The sequence below is a fragment of the Mchenga conophoros genome, linkage group LG18 (assembly GCF_057382185.1).
Source record: "Mchenga conophoros isolate Kocher_MC1m ecotype Shallow Benthic linkage group LG18, M_conophoros_male_GT1.1, whole genome shotgun sequence".
NCBI lineage: Eukaryota > Metazoa > Chordata > Actinopteri > Cichliformes > Cichlidae > Mchenga > Mchenga conophoros.
This window is the reverse complement of record NC_140543.1, coordinates 28,559,853-28,573,913: the sequence shown is the minus strand read 5'-3', so window position 1 is coordinate 28,573,913 and position 14,061 is coordinate 28,559,853. Positions and strand designations below refer to the sequence as shown.

Below are 14,061 nucleotides of genomic sequence, written 5' to 3'. Positions count from 1 at the left end.
CTGGCAAACGACCACCTGTTGGCACGGCAGGCACTTGGTACACGCACGCGCACACACACGGGTTCCAGCGAAGCCACGGCGCCTCCAAGCGGACGGCGTTGCGCACTGAGCTGAGCTGGGAGGAGGAGGAGGGCTCAAGAGCTCGTAGCTGGGGTTGGACCGGGACAGGCGGACGAACGGACGGTTCTTCTGCGGGAAGCAAACGCGCATCCAGGGTGTCATTTCCCACTCTCTCTTCCTGTATCACTCGTTCTCTCGGCTCCCCCCCCCCCCGTGGAGATGAGGAGATAATCAAAAGATAAGGTGCTGACGAAGTTCTGAAGTTGTATAGAGTTTGGGTAAGCTGCACTTTTACGCACAGACTCTTTTTGCTTCTGTTTCGCTCTCGCTCTCTCCCCCCGTGTCTCTCTCGTGAACCTGCCTGTCTCCCTCTTCTCTCCTTCTGTGTCTTGTAATTTAGTCCTATGAGCTGAAATGACGGTGTTTTCTCAGCCGACGAAAACTGTTGTGTGAACTCTAGCTCTCAGGCGAGAAGTTTGTGAGTTCTCAGAGCGTCAACCTTCTCTGAGAACTCACAAACGTTAAACAAACAAATAAAAATATCAGAGAGTGGATTGTATATTTCTTTGGGTTTTTTGCACGATATTCACCCGCTCTGAGCTCTAAAGCTGTGAGAGCTCCCACTCGCTCGTGGCCCGGGCAGTGGAAGAGGAGTAGGAACATCTGCAGAAGCTGCAGGACTCCTGCGCAGCTCACAGCCTTTTGTCCGCTAGAGGGACCCGCAGCAAAGCGCGTCGCTGACGAGGTTCTGGCTGATATTCCAGCATTAAAATAAAATGTAGGCCTGTATGAAAACTCACTCAGCAGCGCTGGTGGGGGAAAAATCATTTTGTTTCACAGATACGAGCTCCACCGGCAGAACAGCTGAGCTGTGTAGAGTGACATATATGAATGACACATGTAGTATTGGAAATTGTGTTGAAAGTTCTTTGTTCTCAGACGGAAGCTGTTTTCTCCTGTTTTGCGCCGTTAGTGTGCGTTTTTTCATACTGTGCTCTTGTAGACATTATTTTAGCTGGAGTTCCTAGTTTAAATGGAGTGATGGGCAATAGAGTTCTTAGCTTCTTTCATTTTGCTTCTGCCCAGATCATAAGAGCTCCCACAAGGCCCAATGTGCAACTGGTTTCTGTACATTTGTTTTGAATGGCAGAGACATGTCCCGTCAAAGCTGTAAAGTGTGTGATGCAAATAAGGTCACCGAGCCTGCCCTCAATGAGTTAACCTTGCTGTGACAGCTTTGGCTTTATGTGAGAGTGGAGAAATCCTGTTGATGGCAGTAGAGTGAGACCTTTGAAAGAATTTGGTTTGTGATAAAAATGTGTGCCTTTCTTTTTATCCAATCAACAACCTGTTTTCTGGTCTCCAGATGCAGCCATAGGCTGACCCTGATGTTCAGGAACACGGCTGAGGTTTCATGCTTTTTGTTTTGAGAATATAATCAGGTCAATACCTCGTAGCTTTGAGCTTGAACTGAACTACTTCACTCCTGCACAAGTTTTGTTGTTCTCATTGAACTTTGATGGAATCTGGTTGTAGTTTAGCAGCGGGTTAAGTTTCTACAGCGACACAGTCATACAGTCATACAGTTATTACATTTTTTAGCTTTTCTTTTCTTTTCTGTCTTTGGACACACACAAAACAAGTTTGACTCATGTGATGCTTTCAAACCTCTTACATAACTGCACGGCAGCCATTTTGTTCACTGTACAACAGTCCCTGCATGTGTTTGTTTGACACTGATGTCAGATGAAGAAAATGAAAAAAAAAAAAAGTTCAGTTTTAAGCAGGAAAAAAGCACTCTAGATACAAAAAATTCATATAGTGAAGCGTGCATTTTCAGGGTTTTTTATAATGTTTTATATATTAAAGGCTATTCTCTCATCATTTCTTTTTTTCATCTTAATAATCTCATCATGCATGTCTTTGCCTTTCTTTGCTGTTTTATCCTGCAGTTGCCGAATTCATTTCCCAACTGCAATAACTGAAAAGTGTGTTTCAATGTGCCGTGACAGGAGAAGAAGAAGATGGTGGGGTTAGAGTTCGTCCTGTTCGCTCTTCTCTTTGGAGCCCTGACTCGTGCCGAGAAAACCGATTGCAGCAGTGAGCACGACAAAACTGAACAGCCACAGTTTCACTAACACAACATGGAACATTTGTCTGATTCAAGTACTCTGTGATGTAACAGGAAGGAAGGTTTAAGTTTGTGTTTTTGTGTTCTCATCTTTTCCCTTCTAGAAAAAAACGAATGTCCCATAGACGTGTATTTCACCATAGACACGTCGGAGACTATTGCCCTGCAGGAGCCGCCTCCTGGAGCACTTGTGGAGAGTATCAAGGTTGCTCATTTATTTACAACTCTGTGGCTTAAAACGATCCCTATTGTTGGATTTAGTAAAAGTAACAGCCGTGTTGTGTAATGTTGTTGATGCTGTAGATATTCACGGAGCGGTTTGCACAGCGTTTGGATGATGAAGAGCTCAGGGGTGTCGTGCGGATCACCTGGAAAATCGGTGGACTGCACTTCTCCCAGACACAAAGTGTTTTCAGTCGGTTTGCATCCAAGAATGATTTCATCACAGTGAGTGACGCACATCTCAAAAACCTTTAGTCTTTCAAATACACCTGTTCACTTTTTGTCCAATAGCCAGCTGGCCTAATTGGCACAGAGACGGATCAATTCAGCTCAAGTTCATTTTATGTATTAGCACCAAATCAAAACAACTGTTACCTCATTGGGCTTTATATTGTAAGGTAAAGACCCTACAATAATACAGAGAATCTGTATTATTCTAAAGCATCTGGGAAGGAAAAACTCCCTTTTAACAGGAAGAAATCTCCAGCAGTACCAGGCTCAGGGGAGCACAGCCGTCTGCCCTCCCTGTCTGGGGCTGAGGGGAGGTAGGCAAGACAAAAACCACATTGTGGAAGAGAGTCGACTAATAATAATAACTAATGATTAAATGCAGAGTGGTGTATAAACACATAGTGAGGGAAAATAAGTGAATGAAGAAGAAGCATTCAGTGCATCATGGGAAGCCCCCAGCAGCCTCGGACGAATGCAGCATAACTAAGCAAGGATTCACGGTCACCTGATCCAGCGTTAACTGTAAACATTTAAAACAGGAAGGTTTTAAGCCTCATCCTATCAGGCTTCTCCTTTAATGTTTCTGCTGTAAATAACATAAAATAACACAAATTTTGTAACTCATCCTTCATGATAACGCCTCTGATTTTCTATGTTTCCAGGGTGTGAGGGGAATCAGGTATTTGGGTAAAGGGACCTACATCGATTGTGCCCTCAGAGAAATGGCAAAGGAGATACAGAGCTCACCCTCATACCCCAGGGCCCTCCGATTTGCTGTTGTCATCACTGATGGTCATGTGACTGGAAACCCGTGTGGGGGTATTAAGGTGGCAGCAGAGGAGGCTCGTGACAAGGGCATCCATATCTTTGCTGTGGCAGCATCGAATAACATAGAGGAGACTGGGCTGAGGGACATCGCCAGCTCTCCAGTGTCCCTCTACAGGAATGAATATGCAGCTGTGAACTTCAGCCAGAACAGAGTCACGATAGATACCCCAACTATTGATCGAATCATCAAGACAATGGTAACTTCCAAACACACACGCATAAACAGTCACAGCTACTGACAGCTACTGCTAACTTTTTGTGTCCTTTGTCTTCACAGAAACATCTGGCATATGTAGAGGTAAGACACACCTGAGAATCAGAAGAGGATCAGTTTATGAGCTGCCTTCCTTTATCTTCACTGACTGTCTCTCCTTGTGTCTTGTGAACCGCAGTGTTACAATGTGTCCTGTCTGGAGACAAAAGGGCCTCCTGGTCCAAAAGGCCACAGGGGACAAAAAGTGAGTTTAACACACACACAAACACTCATGCTTAGAGCACTTTCACCTATGTGACTTTGATCCTCACAAATGTTTTCTCGTCTGAACTCGATGACTGCAGGGAGCTAAAGGAGACAATGGCGAGCCAGGAATAAAAGGAGAAAGAGGTCGCCCAGGAGACCCCGGTATCGAAGGTCCAATCGGTCAGCCCGGTATCAAAGTAAGAAGCCACACTTTCGCCTACCCATCATCTTCATCAGTGCAACTCTTAACATTGATTTAGGCTTTATAATGACACATGGTTTTCTTTGTCCCGTCTCTGTAGGGAGAACCAGGTCTAAAAGGCGAGAAGGTGTGGCTTTTGGATTTTTTCAACTATGAATGGGCTATGGAGATGTTTGAAAATGAATGAAAGTAACGTCTGTGTTTCTTATACATAAAATGACTACTGACTTTTGTCTGACTACAGGGAGAGATTGGAACTCAGGGGAAAAAGGTATGTCTAATCTAACGTCATCTCTAAATAATCATTAATGCTGGAAGGTGATTTGCTTTTCTCATCTAACTGTTTCCTCTTTGTTCTCATTAGGGTGTGGCTGGCATCCCAGGACGCAACGGGACAGATGGGCAGAAGGTAGGACTCAAGCAGTCTTTCCTTAAATGCTCTTATTTTGAAATGACGCTCCCAGTTTTTGATCATGGGATGCTTTTCTGATGTATTTGTCGTTGTCTTTAGGGTAAAATTGGGCGAATCGGCGCTCCAGGCTGCAAAGGAGACCCAGGCGACAGGGTATGTCACGTCACTGATTACTATTCAAAACTATTATTACATGCTATCTATTTATGGTCTGTTTTTTGATGGTTTGCAGGGTCCTGACGGTCACCCTGGAGATGTCGGTGAACGTGGTCCTCCCGGATCTGATGGAGACAAGGTAGATGGTCGCTCCTGCTGTAAAAATAATAAAATTAAAAAATCTATAATTTGTTCAAGAGGTGATGAAAGTCTGCTTAATTGTCTTTAGGGAGATCCTGGGCGCCCTGGAAGATCTGGTCCGCCTGGCCCAGACGGAGATCGTGGACCAAAGGTAAATTCTGTACCAGCAAACAGACAGAATAGCAGCATGGAAGTCACATTAGTATGATCAGTGTTGGAGGTGATAGACTAAACTCTGGTGTTTCATCTGCAGGGAGAGAGGGGAAGTCCTGGATCACCTGGTATTCCTGGAGCGAAAGGAAACACTGTAAGATGCATCCCCACATAAATAACAAAGTCACACTCATTCACCTGCTTCAAGGCGCTGATTGCTGTGTTGTGTGTTTTTAGGGAACCTCTGGAGTCCCGGGTGTTCGAGGCGAGAAGGTGAGAACACCTATTTCATTTGCCAACAGTCGTTCTCCTGCGAGCTTTGTCTTTATGTGGCATCACAGCTGCCATGCCTTTTTTTGTTTGTAGGGTAGAAGAGGAGACTATGGTCCAAAGGGTTCACAAGGGCCTCCAGGCACTAAGGGAGAGAAGGTATGTCTTTATGTACACACTGACACAAATCGTAAATGTCAGGTTCAGGTGGTTTGGTCTACAGTAGGTGAGCAACTCATCAACATACACATGCAAAACATAAAACAACAGATAAGCAAAAGAAATGAATGCTGTTTTGTACTTTGAACACTGCCAGCCTTCATCAAGAAGGAAGAAACTCAAAGTCAGTATGCAAAGGATGCGAGTGGTCAAAGTAAGATCGAAGCAGCCGACCGCTGGAACTGTCTGGCCTCAGCTGTGGCTCACCAATCAGCCTTTTAGACCAGTCAACAACTTAACTGAGAGGTTTTTTTGCTTACAAATAAGCATCTGACCTGCGCCAACAAGGAAAAGGATAGACTAAGAAAAAAGAGTTTCCTCAGAAATGACAGTCCAATCAGTCAGTAAAGGCTCCAAGATTTTTACAAGACTTTTTTGTAAATATTTTTTACATGTCACACTGACATCTACTAAATCATCCAGGACAGCGCTGTGGTTGGTCTTATCGTCTGAGGTCCCACTAACTTTTGGGACCTTTTGTAACTTTTACATCACCTACGTGATGAATTATTCGCATATCCTCAAATGATTTGTATCTTAAATCGGTTTTATTATTCCACCACTGGGAGGCTGAAGGGCGTTTTTTACTGTGTTTCAGGGTGAAAGTGGGCCTGAGGGCCAGAGGGGCCTTCCCGGTGAAACAGGAAGCGATGGGGCAAAGGTAATATGAACTGCGGTGTCACATTCATTGATTCATTGTCATTGAACACTATACAGTCTTGAGCTCTTTAATCTACTTGAGTTTGTTACATGTGCACTTTTCTTTGTTCTGAACAGGGTGATGTTGGCTTGCCAGGACCTAGGGGACCAGCAGGCCCACCAGGAGAGAAAGGAAGAACCGTGGGTTAAAAGTCACATTTGAGAACTATATTTAAAAGTCCCTTAAAGACATATATGTTAATCCACTCTCCATTTACTCTGCTTGTATTTTAGGGCAGCAGAGGTGACCCTGGTGATGCTGGACCTAGAGGAGAGCCTGGAAACCTCGGACCAAAGGTTAGACTCTCCACGTTTGTTTCTGTGGTAGCTGTCTTCATAGCTGCAGTTCCTTGTTTTAACTCTTTGTTTTATCGCTACTCAGGGAGACAATGGAAGAGCTGGCTTTAGCTATACAGGATCAAGAGGAGAACCGGTAACTTAGAATCAATGCGTTAACACTGCTTATAGTTTCTGCCTGACATGGCCAGGTGATGAAATTTTCCCCGATAATACGCAGGGTGACAGAGGAGACAAGGGTAAGCGTGGACCTCGTGGCACCAGAGGTGACTGTGGTCAAAAGGGTGAACCTGGACTTAAAGGAACTCCAGGACAACCAGTAAGTAGCACCTCGGATGAAGTTTGAAGTTTCTCTTTCGCTCAAAGGAAAGCTGTGTGATTTATTTCCTTCCAACAGGGCGAGCCAGGGTCCCAGGGTGAACCTGGATCAAGAGGCCCAAAAGGAGAAGCTGGGCGTGATGTGAGTACACAAAAAACAAACAGACAGATCCATAATGTAGTTGCATTCGCAGTGTGATATTTCGCATTGTCTTTTTGCAGGGAGATCCTGGCCCTGAGGGGGATCCCGGCCTCACTGTGAGAATATTGCAACCAACTACACTTTTATTATGTCAGCACAAACACATGATGATGATTTAATGATGTTTCCTGTCTTTTCCTGCAGGAATGTGACGTCATGAACTACATCAGAGAGACGTGTGGCTGCTGTGGTGAGTTTGTTTGCCTCTCTCTAAACATTCATGACATCAAAGTGCTCTGTCAGATTGTCAGACCTTCACAGCGTGCTGCGTTTTCATCTCTAGACTGTGAGAAACGTTGCGGACCGCTGGACATCGTGTTTGTTATCGACAGCTCAGAGTCCGTGGGTCTCACCAACTTCACCCTGGAGAAGAACTTTGTCATCAACACCATCAGCAGACTGGGATCATTTGCCAAAGACCCTCTGTCAGACACAGGTAGATACAGCTGTCAGGCTTTAAGTTCACATTTTTACAAGATAACTCCCAATTACACCTGTTAATAAGATAGCCACGCTTGTTTCCAGGCACTAGGGTGGGAGTGGTTCAGTACAGTCACAGTGGAACCTTCCAGGCCATCCGGCTCAACGACCCCAAGATTGATTCATTGGCTGCTTTCAAGGTCTCACACAGACGGACACAAACACATGTGTCAGTTTATTTTTAGAGTAGAGAGGAGATTGTTCTTTACACCAGATGTTTTTTTTTTAATGAACTAGGCTGATCAGTCTGCACATGTTCCTCTCAGTACGTTGCTTAGTAGTGTCTGAGCTGCAGAAGATGGAATTCACCATCATAAAGCAAGTGTCTGGCCACATATGATGTTTTTCTTATTATAAACAAATCAGAAAAGAATAAAAACGATGATACACTGCATATAACAGGTTGATCAGCCACTGTGATGTCACCCATTGACTTGGGGGCTCTCATTTTAAAGCTTTCAGTTTTACATTTTAGCCAGTGCTATTTCAGTTTTTTAAAAGCACATGTCCCAGGCCAGGGATGGATCATACTCAGATCTTGGATTTCAAGTTAATACTGAAGCAATTTGCAAGTTAGAAGGCTACCACGCCCAGAGATATGCCTCATTTATTTCATTTTCATTAGAGCTTTAATCAACAAACCCAACAACACGTTGGATGGAAGATTTGAAACTTAGCACTGAGATTTTAAACTAGTTAAGAAAGTGTTTTCCAGACATCATGAATCAAATTTTAAAAAAGCAGAGTGATTTTCCCAGACCTCTTCACAATTGAGGCTTAGACGATCTGCCCCCTGCTTGGCATTAGAAAGAATGTAAGAAGTGTAATCCAGCTTCTCTCAAAATATTGTTTGTTACAATTGCTGATTACATTTGGTAAACAAGTTTAAATTTGAACTTGAATGTGGTCAGTGCAAACTTTATCCTATTTTATTACATTAGGGTGTGTCTGAAAAAAATGGAAATAACTTCTGAATCTGAACAGTGATGTCAACACAGCAGTACCTTAAACCTGCATTCTTTCTAATGGCCAGACGGGGGCGACTCATCTGGTTGCAAAAACAAATCTGTCTCTATGAAAGTTTATGGGAAAATATATCCACTTATCTATTGACTCATAGCCTTGAAAATCACTTCACTGTCAAATTCATGGTCCCATGTGCTAGTTTTAAGTCCTATTTAATAATACAGAGTGTTCATTTTGTAATTTATGGTTCCACTAAGAATGAAAAAGATAATAAAACAGGGTATAATTTAGGGATAGTGCCTTTCTGATCTGCAAGCTACTGTAACCTCTATAACTATAATTAAGGTAAAATGCTTAGTTTCTTACCGACATCCATCCTTTTGCTTGTTTCATTTCAAAAAAACCAAGGCAGTAAATGACAAAAAAAAGGGATTCAACAAACCATTGGGTGTCATTACAGCCTATAATTTCACCTCAGCACATATTACCATAATTGTTTTTATAGAACAAGGCCGTAGTCAGACATGAAGCGCCTTTGTAAAAATAATGGTGGTGATGTGACATAATACGCGGCAAACTCTCATACTGTCGTCTCCATCGCTCAGGATGCAGTAAAGCGTTTGGAGTGGATCGCAGGAGGTACGTTCACGCCGTCTGCTCTGAAGTACGCCTACGACAACCTGATCAGGGACAGCCGCAGAGCGAAAGCCAACGTCACTGTCGTCGTCATCACCGACGGACGCTTTGACCCCAGAGATGACGACAATCTGCTCACCTACCTCTGCAGGTGCTACTGGGGCTGTGGTTTGAGATTCATTTTTTGTGAAAAGGATCATTTTTATCTCATCGATTGTGTTTGTGTGAACCAATGCGTGTGAGTAGAGATCCCAACGTTGACGTGAGCGCCATTGGTATCGGAGACATGTTTGAGCAGATCGAGGAGAATGAGAGTCTGAAGAGCATCGCCTGCCAGAGGGATGGTAAAGTAATGGGAATGAGACGCTTTGCAGACCTAGTGGCAGAGGAGTTCATTGACAAGATCGAGACCGTGCTCTGCCCAGGTAAATACACAGAAATATTCATTATGTGCAGCATGTAGTGGACTAACCATCTTGTTTTGTTCTTCATGGTTTGACATATTCGCTATCTTTGTTTTAGATCCTTTCATCGTGTGCCCTGATCTGCCTTGTAAATCAGGTAGGATTTTTTGTATAAGTCTAAGTGTCCTGTTATAGCTTCATTTATTCCTATAACATTTACTATGCTTCAAATTAAGTTACTTTTTGTTTTGCCTTATTGAAAGTTCTTCCATCGAGGTACTTTTACCTATTTATACAAATCGCCCTGCATTTCACTTCAGTGGTGGCCATTTACAACTTAAATACCAATAGATTTGCCTTCTTTTTGAAGCATACTGCCCCGTTAGACTGCATTAGGATTTGGTTGCAATTTGTTAAACCGTGCGAGCAGTAGGTCAGTAGAGATCATTACACCTCCTTTGTATTGGTGCGATTACATTTTTTGGCTCAATCTAAGAATTTTCAAGCAACTCAGTGTACCTCCGACATCTCAGTTGGCTCTGTTGGTGCCTCGTGTTTGTGGGACCACGCCCACAATGTTATTCCGCCCACTCGTTGCAGGAGGGGGCATCTCTGTGGGGCAAGCCCCACCCCCCTGGAAGCCACTAGCCGAGGAAGGCAGCCCCTCATTGGTCCCCACCTCTTTGGAGGGTGTGACCAGCCTGCTGAACGGCCTGAGCGAGCAACAGTATGGGATTGGTGTGGCGACCATGGCGTACACAGCCCAGAGAGCCAAACTCGCCCAAGGAGCGGACAGGCAGCAGTGGACCCAGCTGTTCATCAACTCCTTCAAATATGTCTATGGGGACATTATGGGGGACCCAACGAAAGCCATAGGACTTTGCTAATGCTAATATGCTAACCATGCTACCTCGCCATTATGGATGCCATTGACTAATAAGCTTACTGCTGGACAAAGAATAGAATTTATTCAAACTGTGGGCATTGTTTTATTGTTTAAACTATGCAGGTGAAATATACACCTGGGCTGAACTGCATGATATGAAGCTGGTCTTTTACTAAGCTTTCAGAGAACCCTTTGTGTGAATTGACTTCAGTCAAAATGTGGATTCATGATCCCTTCTGGCCTCAGAATATAAATATAAATATAAACATTTATGGATATAGCACAGTAATCCTGAGTATGTCTGTTAGTAATATGTACAGATCACGTATTTCAAAACATTTTCAATTGAAATGGAAAATGAATGTCATGCATTTGTTGGAGGCAGATTTGTCTACAGGGCCGTTCTTGTTATTCGGTTACAGTTGATGGAGCCTCATTTTCACTGTGAATCACTCCGATGACAGTTTTTTTTGCTGTTTTGCACGTATCCATGGTTACAGCCTTTATGTTTTTTTCCCCTGTGAATGAATCACGTCGGTGAAAGGCTGTTGCATGTGGAAAATATCTGGTTTTACACAATTTACAGCATACTGTATGTGAGTCAGAGGATGGTGTATGTTAATGTTTGGTTAAATGAATTGGCACCGACTGTGAGGGAACTATTGTATGATGTGCCCTTGACTGGTGCATGTTTTTCGGGGGGATTTTTTTTGCATGTGGCTTGGCTTGCAAAGTAGGATGACTTGAAGAAAAGGACCACAGAGTGGCTTCAATCCAATGTCATGTTATTGTTTTAGCTCTGTGACTGCAACTTGCTGATGTGAACATTGTTCACGTTGTTCATTTTGTTTCCTGTAAAATGGGATACATTCATATATTATTTTTATTTTAATGTCTAAAGAGAATAAACTCAACGAGCAAACTAAAACAGTGCTTTATTGACAAGGCCGGTCAGAATCTGGGAAGGCTACTCAAAGAAATACTGAAAGAGCCGGACTGCAGCTGGCATGCATGGAATTACAGCATGTTGTTGTTAATATGTGTATATATATTTTTGTTGTTGTTGTTGTTGCGGGCTTTGACTCTTGAGCATCTGTTTTCCAGCTGTAGCTCACCGAACACCCTGCTATGTATGTATGTGTGTCTGTTCCAGAGCCTGCTGTGGCTGCTTGTGTTCAGCGGCCAGTGGATATGGTGTTCCTCCTGGATGGTTCTGAGAGGATGGGGCTGGAGAACCACCGCAGGGCCAAAGAGTTCATTGAGAATGTGGCTCGCCGTCTCGTCCTGGCTACTGGCGAAAATGACGATAGGAATTCCCGCCTGGCTTTGTTACAGTACGGCAGCCCCTCGGAGCAGAGGGAGGAGTTCGCACTGACGCATAACCTCACAGTGATCTCCGATTCACTAGCAGGCGTCACCTACATGGATTCTTCCTCTGCTTTGGGCAGCGCTATCATCTATGCTGTCAACAATCTGGTGTTCAAGGTATAACAAATATACACATCTTATTTTTTTTTCATTTGAGAAGTCCAGACCACTCCCTCCAGCTGTTTGAGGTGACACGCAGCTTGTGTTCTAGCCAACACCCGCTTCTAACTGTAAATGGCTGAAGGTGCTTAATGTCTAAATTGTTGTGTTACTTAAAAATTAACCTAAACACAGAGACTTTGAAGGATGAAGTCAGTGAAGTCAGCTTGAGAGATCAAAACTGTTTTTTACTCTGTTGTAGCATTGTTAACTCTGTTGTAAAGCTCAGCATTTTAACAAGGGAGTCTGTGGGGATTGACTCACTTTTAGAGCCTGCCTCATGTGGCCAGACGAGGTACTGCAGTTTTTGGCATTTTGGTGTGTTGTTTTTTTTTTGCAGTCCTAGTGGTTGTCTTTTTGACTCCCTGGAGTTTTCACTGATTGACTGATAATCTTCTGGCATCACTAATGTCGCAAGTATGGAGCAAAAAATGCTCAAATGATACGCGACTTTATTATTTGTTTTATGTTGTGTTTGTAGGGCAACAGTCGCTTGTCACGCCGCAACGCTGAGGTGGCCTTCGTGTTCATCACTGATGGCATCACAGCCAGAGAGCAGCTGGATGAAGGTGTGAGCGCCATGAAGAGAGCGGAAGGCGTTCCCACGGTGATCGCCATGGGAAGCGACACTGATGAGGAGGTGCTAAAGAAGGTGGCGCTCGGAGACACGTCAGCCATCTTTAGGGGAGACGATTACGCCATGCTGAACAAGCCGGCCTTCTTTGAGCGCTTCATCCGCTGGATATGCTAGAAAGGAACTGTAAAGCTAGAACGAGAATTCATGGGAGGAAAGAAGGACCAGCTCCTTCAGCGTACATGTAAACACACCCTCACAGACCACACCTCTGTGGTCACTATCATTACTGGATGGAAGGCACTGAGGGGGCTACATATCCTGTCATTATGGGAGAAAATTAATTTACCAAAAGCAAAAGCAGTCTATGCAGGACCAACACACACACACACACACACACACACACACACACACACACACACACACACACACACACACAAAGACATGCAGTATCATTTGTATCAGTTGTTCTTTTAATCTCAAATCTATATTTTCAGCCAAAGACCTCCCAAAGGAGAGGTACGTGATTTCTGAATGTGTACCACTTTATCAGTAGGCTTTATTTTGTATTAATTTTTGGTTTGCCGAAACACATTTTTCCTCCCTCTCTCACAGACGTGTGCACACACACAGTCCTTTTTTCCAGGAAGTCAGTATTTACTTAAAAGGTGCTAAAGTAGAAAAACAAGGACAAAGCCATTTTATTTGGTATTGAATGTGTTTTTTACTTCATGTTATGCTGTAAATGTAGATTGATCAGGGCATAAAAACATGTAGACATGCTTCAAACACAAATTACACACACAAATGCATATTCAGTAGATAATTGCACACTGATTAACACGCAAGCCTAAATGAACCAAATCTGTAAACCTGACGTCCAAATAAAGCCTGATATTATGATCCCAGCACTGTCTGTTGTGTCTGCCAGCCTGTTTGTAATTTCTTTGACACCAGTGACTTTCCTCGGTTTTACGCAGTAACTGTTAGTCAGCTTGCCTCCTGCTGGAACTGCTGGATAATGATTCAAACCAATAAACTAGTTCTTTATATTGTAAAGGAAAATATATTTTGCTCATTTGCTGTGTATTTTTCTTTATGTATTTTAATTATAAAGGCCTGTATAAAAGAAGGACAGCTTTGACTCACAAACAAACTGCTTAGCCAGACTGACACTCTGCAGAACAGGAAGCTTTCATGCTCATAACTCTCCGTAACTAACAGCGGGTTGTATTTTTTCCCCCATTCACCCAGAGCAGGTGACATTAAAAGACAGGGTCAGCTTCTCTAGCAACCATGTGGATTTAAAAAATTAAATGTATAGACCACACCAGCAACATTTACATCCATATCCTATAGACACCAAAGAGAGGGGTGTATAAGAAGGGTTAGCAGAAGTATGGACATTATCAGATTTTTTATTCTTTTGGGACAATGTTTACATTTTAGTAGAGGTAGTCAGATCTTTTTGAAAGGTATTGAATGGTTTCGCTTTCCCGAGCCTTGACTTGATGCAAATAGACTGACCATGTATGATAAGAGTTTTTAGGAGTAGCTTAATTATTTCTTCCATTTCTTTTGTTTTTC

At 43.3% G+C, this 14,061-nt stretch overlaps 1 protein-coding gene across 2 annotated transcripts; it reads left to right on the top strand.

The window, feature by feature from the left end:
• The first annotated feature begins 139 nt into the window (after nucleotides 1–139).
• On the top strand, nucleotides 140–13,382 carry col6a2 (collagen, type VI, alpha 2). 2 transcript variants are annotated; one of them, XM_085253960.1, is made up of 32 exons: nucleotides 142–338; nucleotides 2,073–2,160; nucleotides 2,296–2,396; nucleotides 2,495–2,638; nucleotides 3,307–3,669; nucleotides 3,750–3,770; nucleotides 3,865–3,930; nucleotides 4,031–4,129; nucleotides 4,235–4,261; nucleotides 4,379–4,405; nucleotides 4,499–4,543; nucleotides 4,646–4,699; nucleotides 4,779–4,841; nucleotides 4,932–4,994; nucleotides 5,097–5,150; nucleotides 5,234–5,269; nucleotides 5,363–5,425; nucleotides 6,084–6,146; nucleotides 6,263–6,325; nucleotides 6,419–6,481; nucleotides 6,567–6,617; nucleotides 6,702–6,800; nucleotides 6,879–6,941; nucleotides 7,022–7,057; nucleotides 7,146–7,191; nucleotides 7,285–7,437; nucleotides 7,527–7,621; nucleotides 9,053–9,234; nucleotides 9,330–9,508; nucleotides 9,606–9,644; nucleotides 11,527–11,858; nucleotides 12,382–13,382. In XM_085253960.1, exons 2-32 carry the CDS (start codon nucleotides 2,085–2,087, stop codon nucleotides 12,649–12,651), a joined length of 3,036 nt encoding a protein of 1,011 aa, XP_085110086.1. In that variant the 5' UTR covers nucleotides 142–338; nucleotides 2,073–2,084; the 3' UTR covers nucleotides 12,652–13,382. The 2 variants fall into 2 exon arrangements, with proteins under 2 accessions (XP_085110087.1, XP_085110086.1); XM_085253961.1 differs by lacking the exons at nucleotides 11,527–11,858; nucleotides 12,382–13,382 and adding an exon at nucleotides 10,088–11,494 and having other exon boundaries at nucleotides 140–338.
• The last annotated feature ends 679 nt before the right edge of the window (nucleotides 13,383–14,061 follow it).

Excerpts from the sequence above, each read along its gene's own strand:
- col6a2 (XM_085253960.1), top strand. The coding sequence starts at position 2,085 with ATGGTGGGGTTAGAGTTCGTCCTGTTCGCTCTTCTCTTTGGAGCCCTG. Across the intron at positions 4,700-4,778 it reads AAGGAGACCCAGGCGACAGG|GGTCCTGACGGTCACCCTGG; the intron begins GTATGTCACGTC and ends GATGGTTTGCAG. Across the intron at positions 11,859-12,381 it reads TCAACAATCTGGTGTTCAAG|GGCAACAGTCGCTTGTCACG; the intron begins GTATAACAAATA and ends TTGTGTTTGTAG.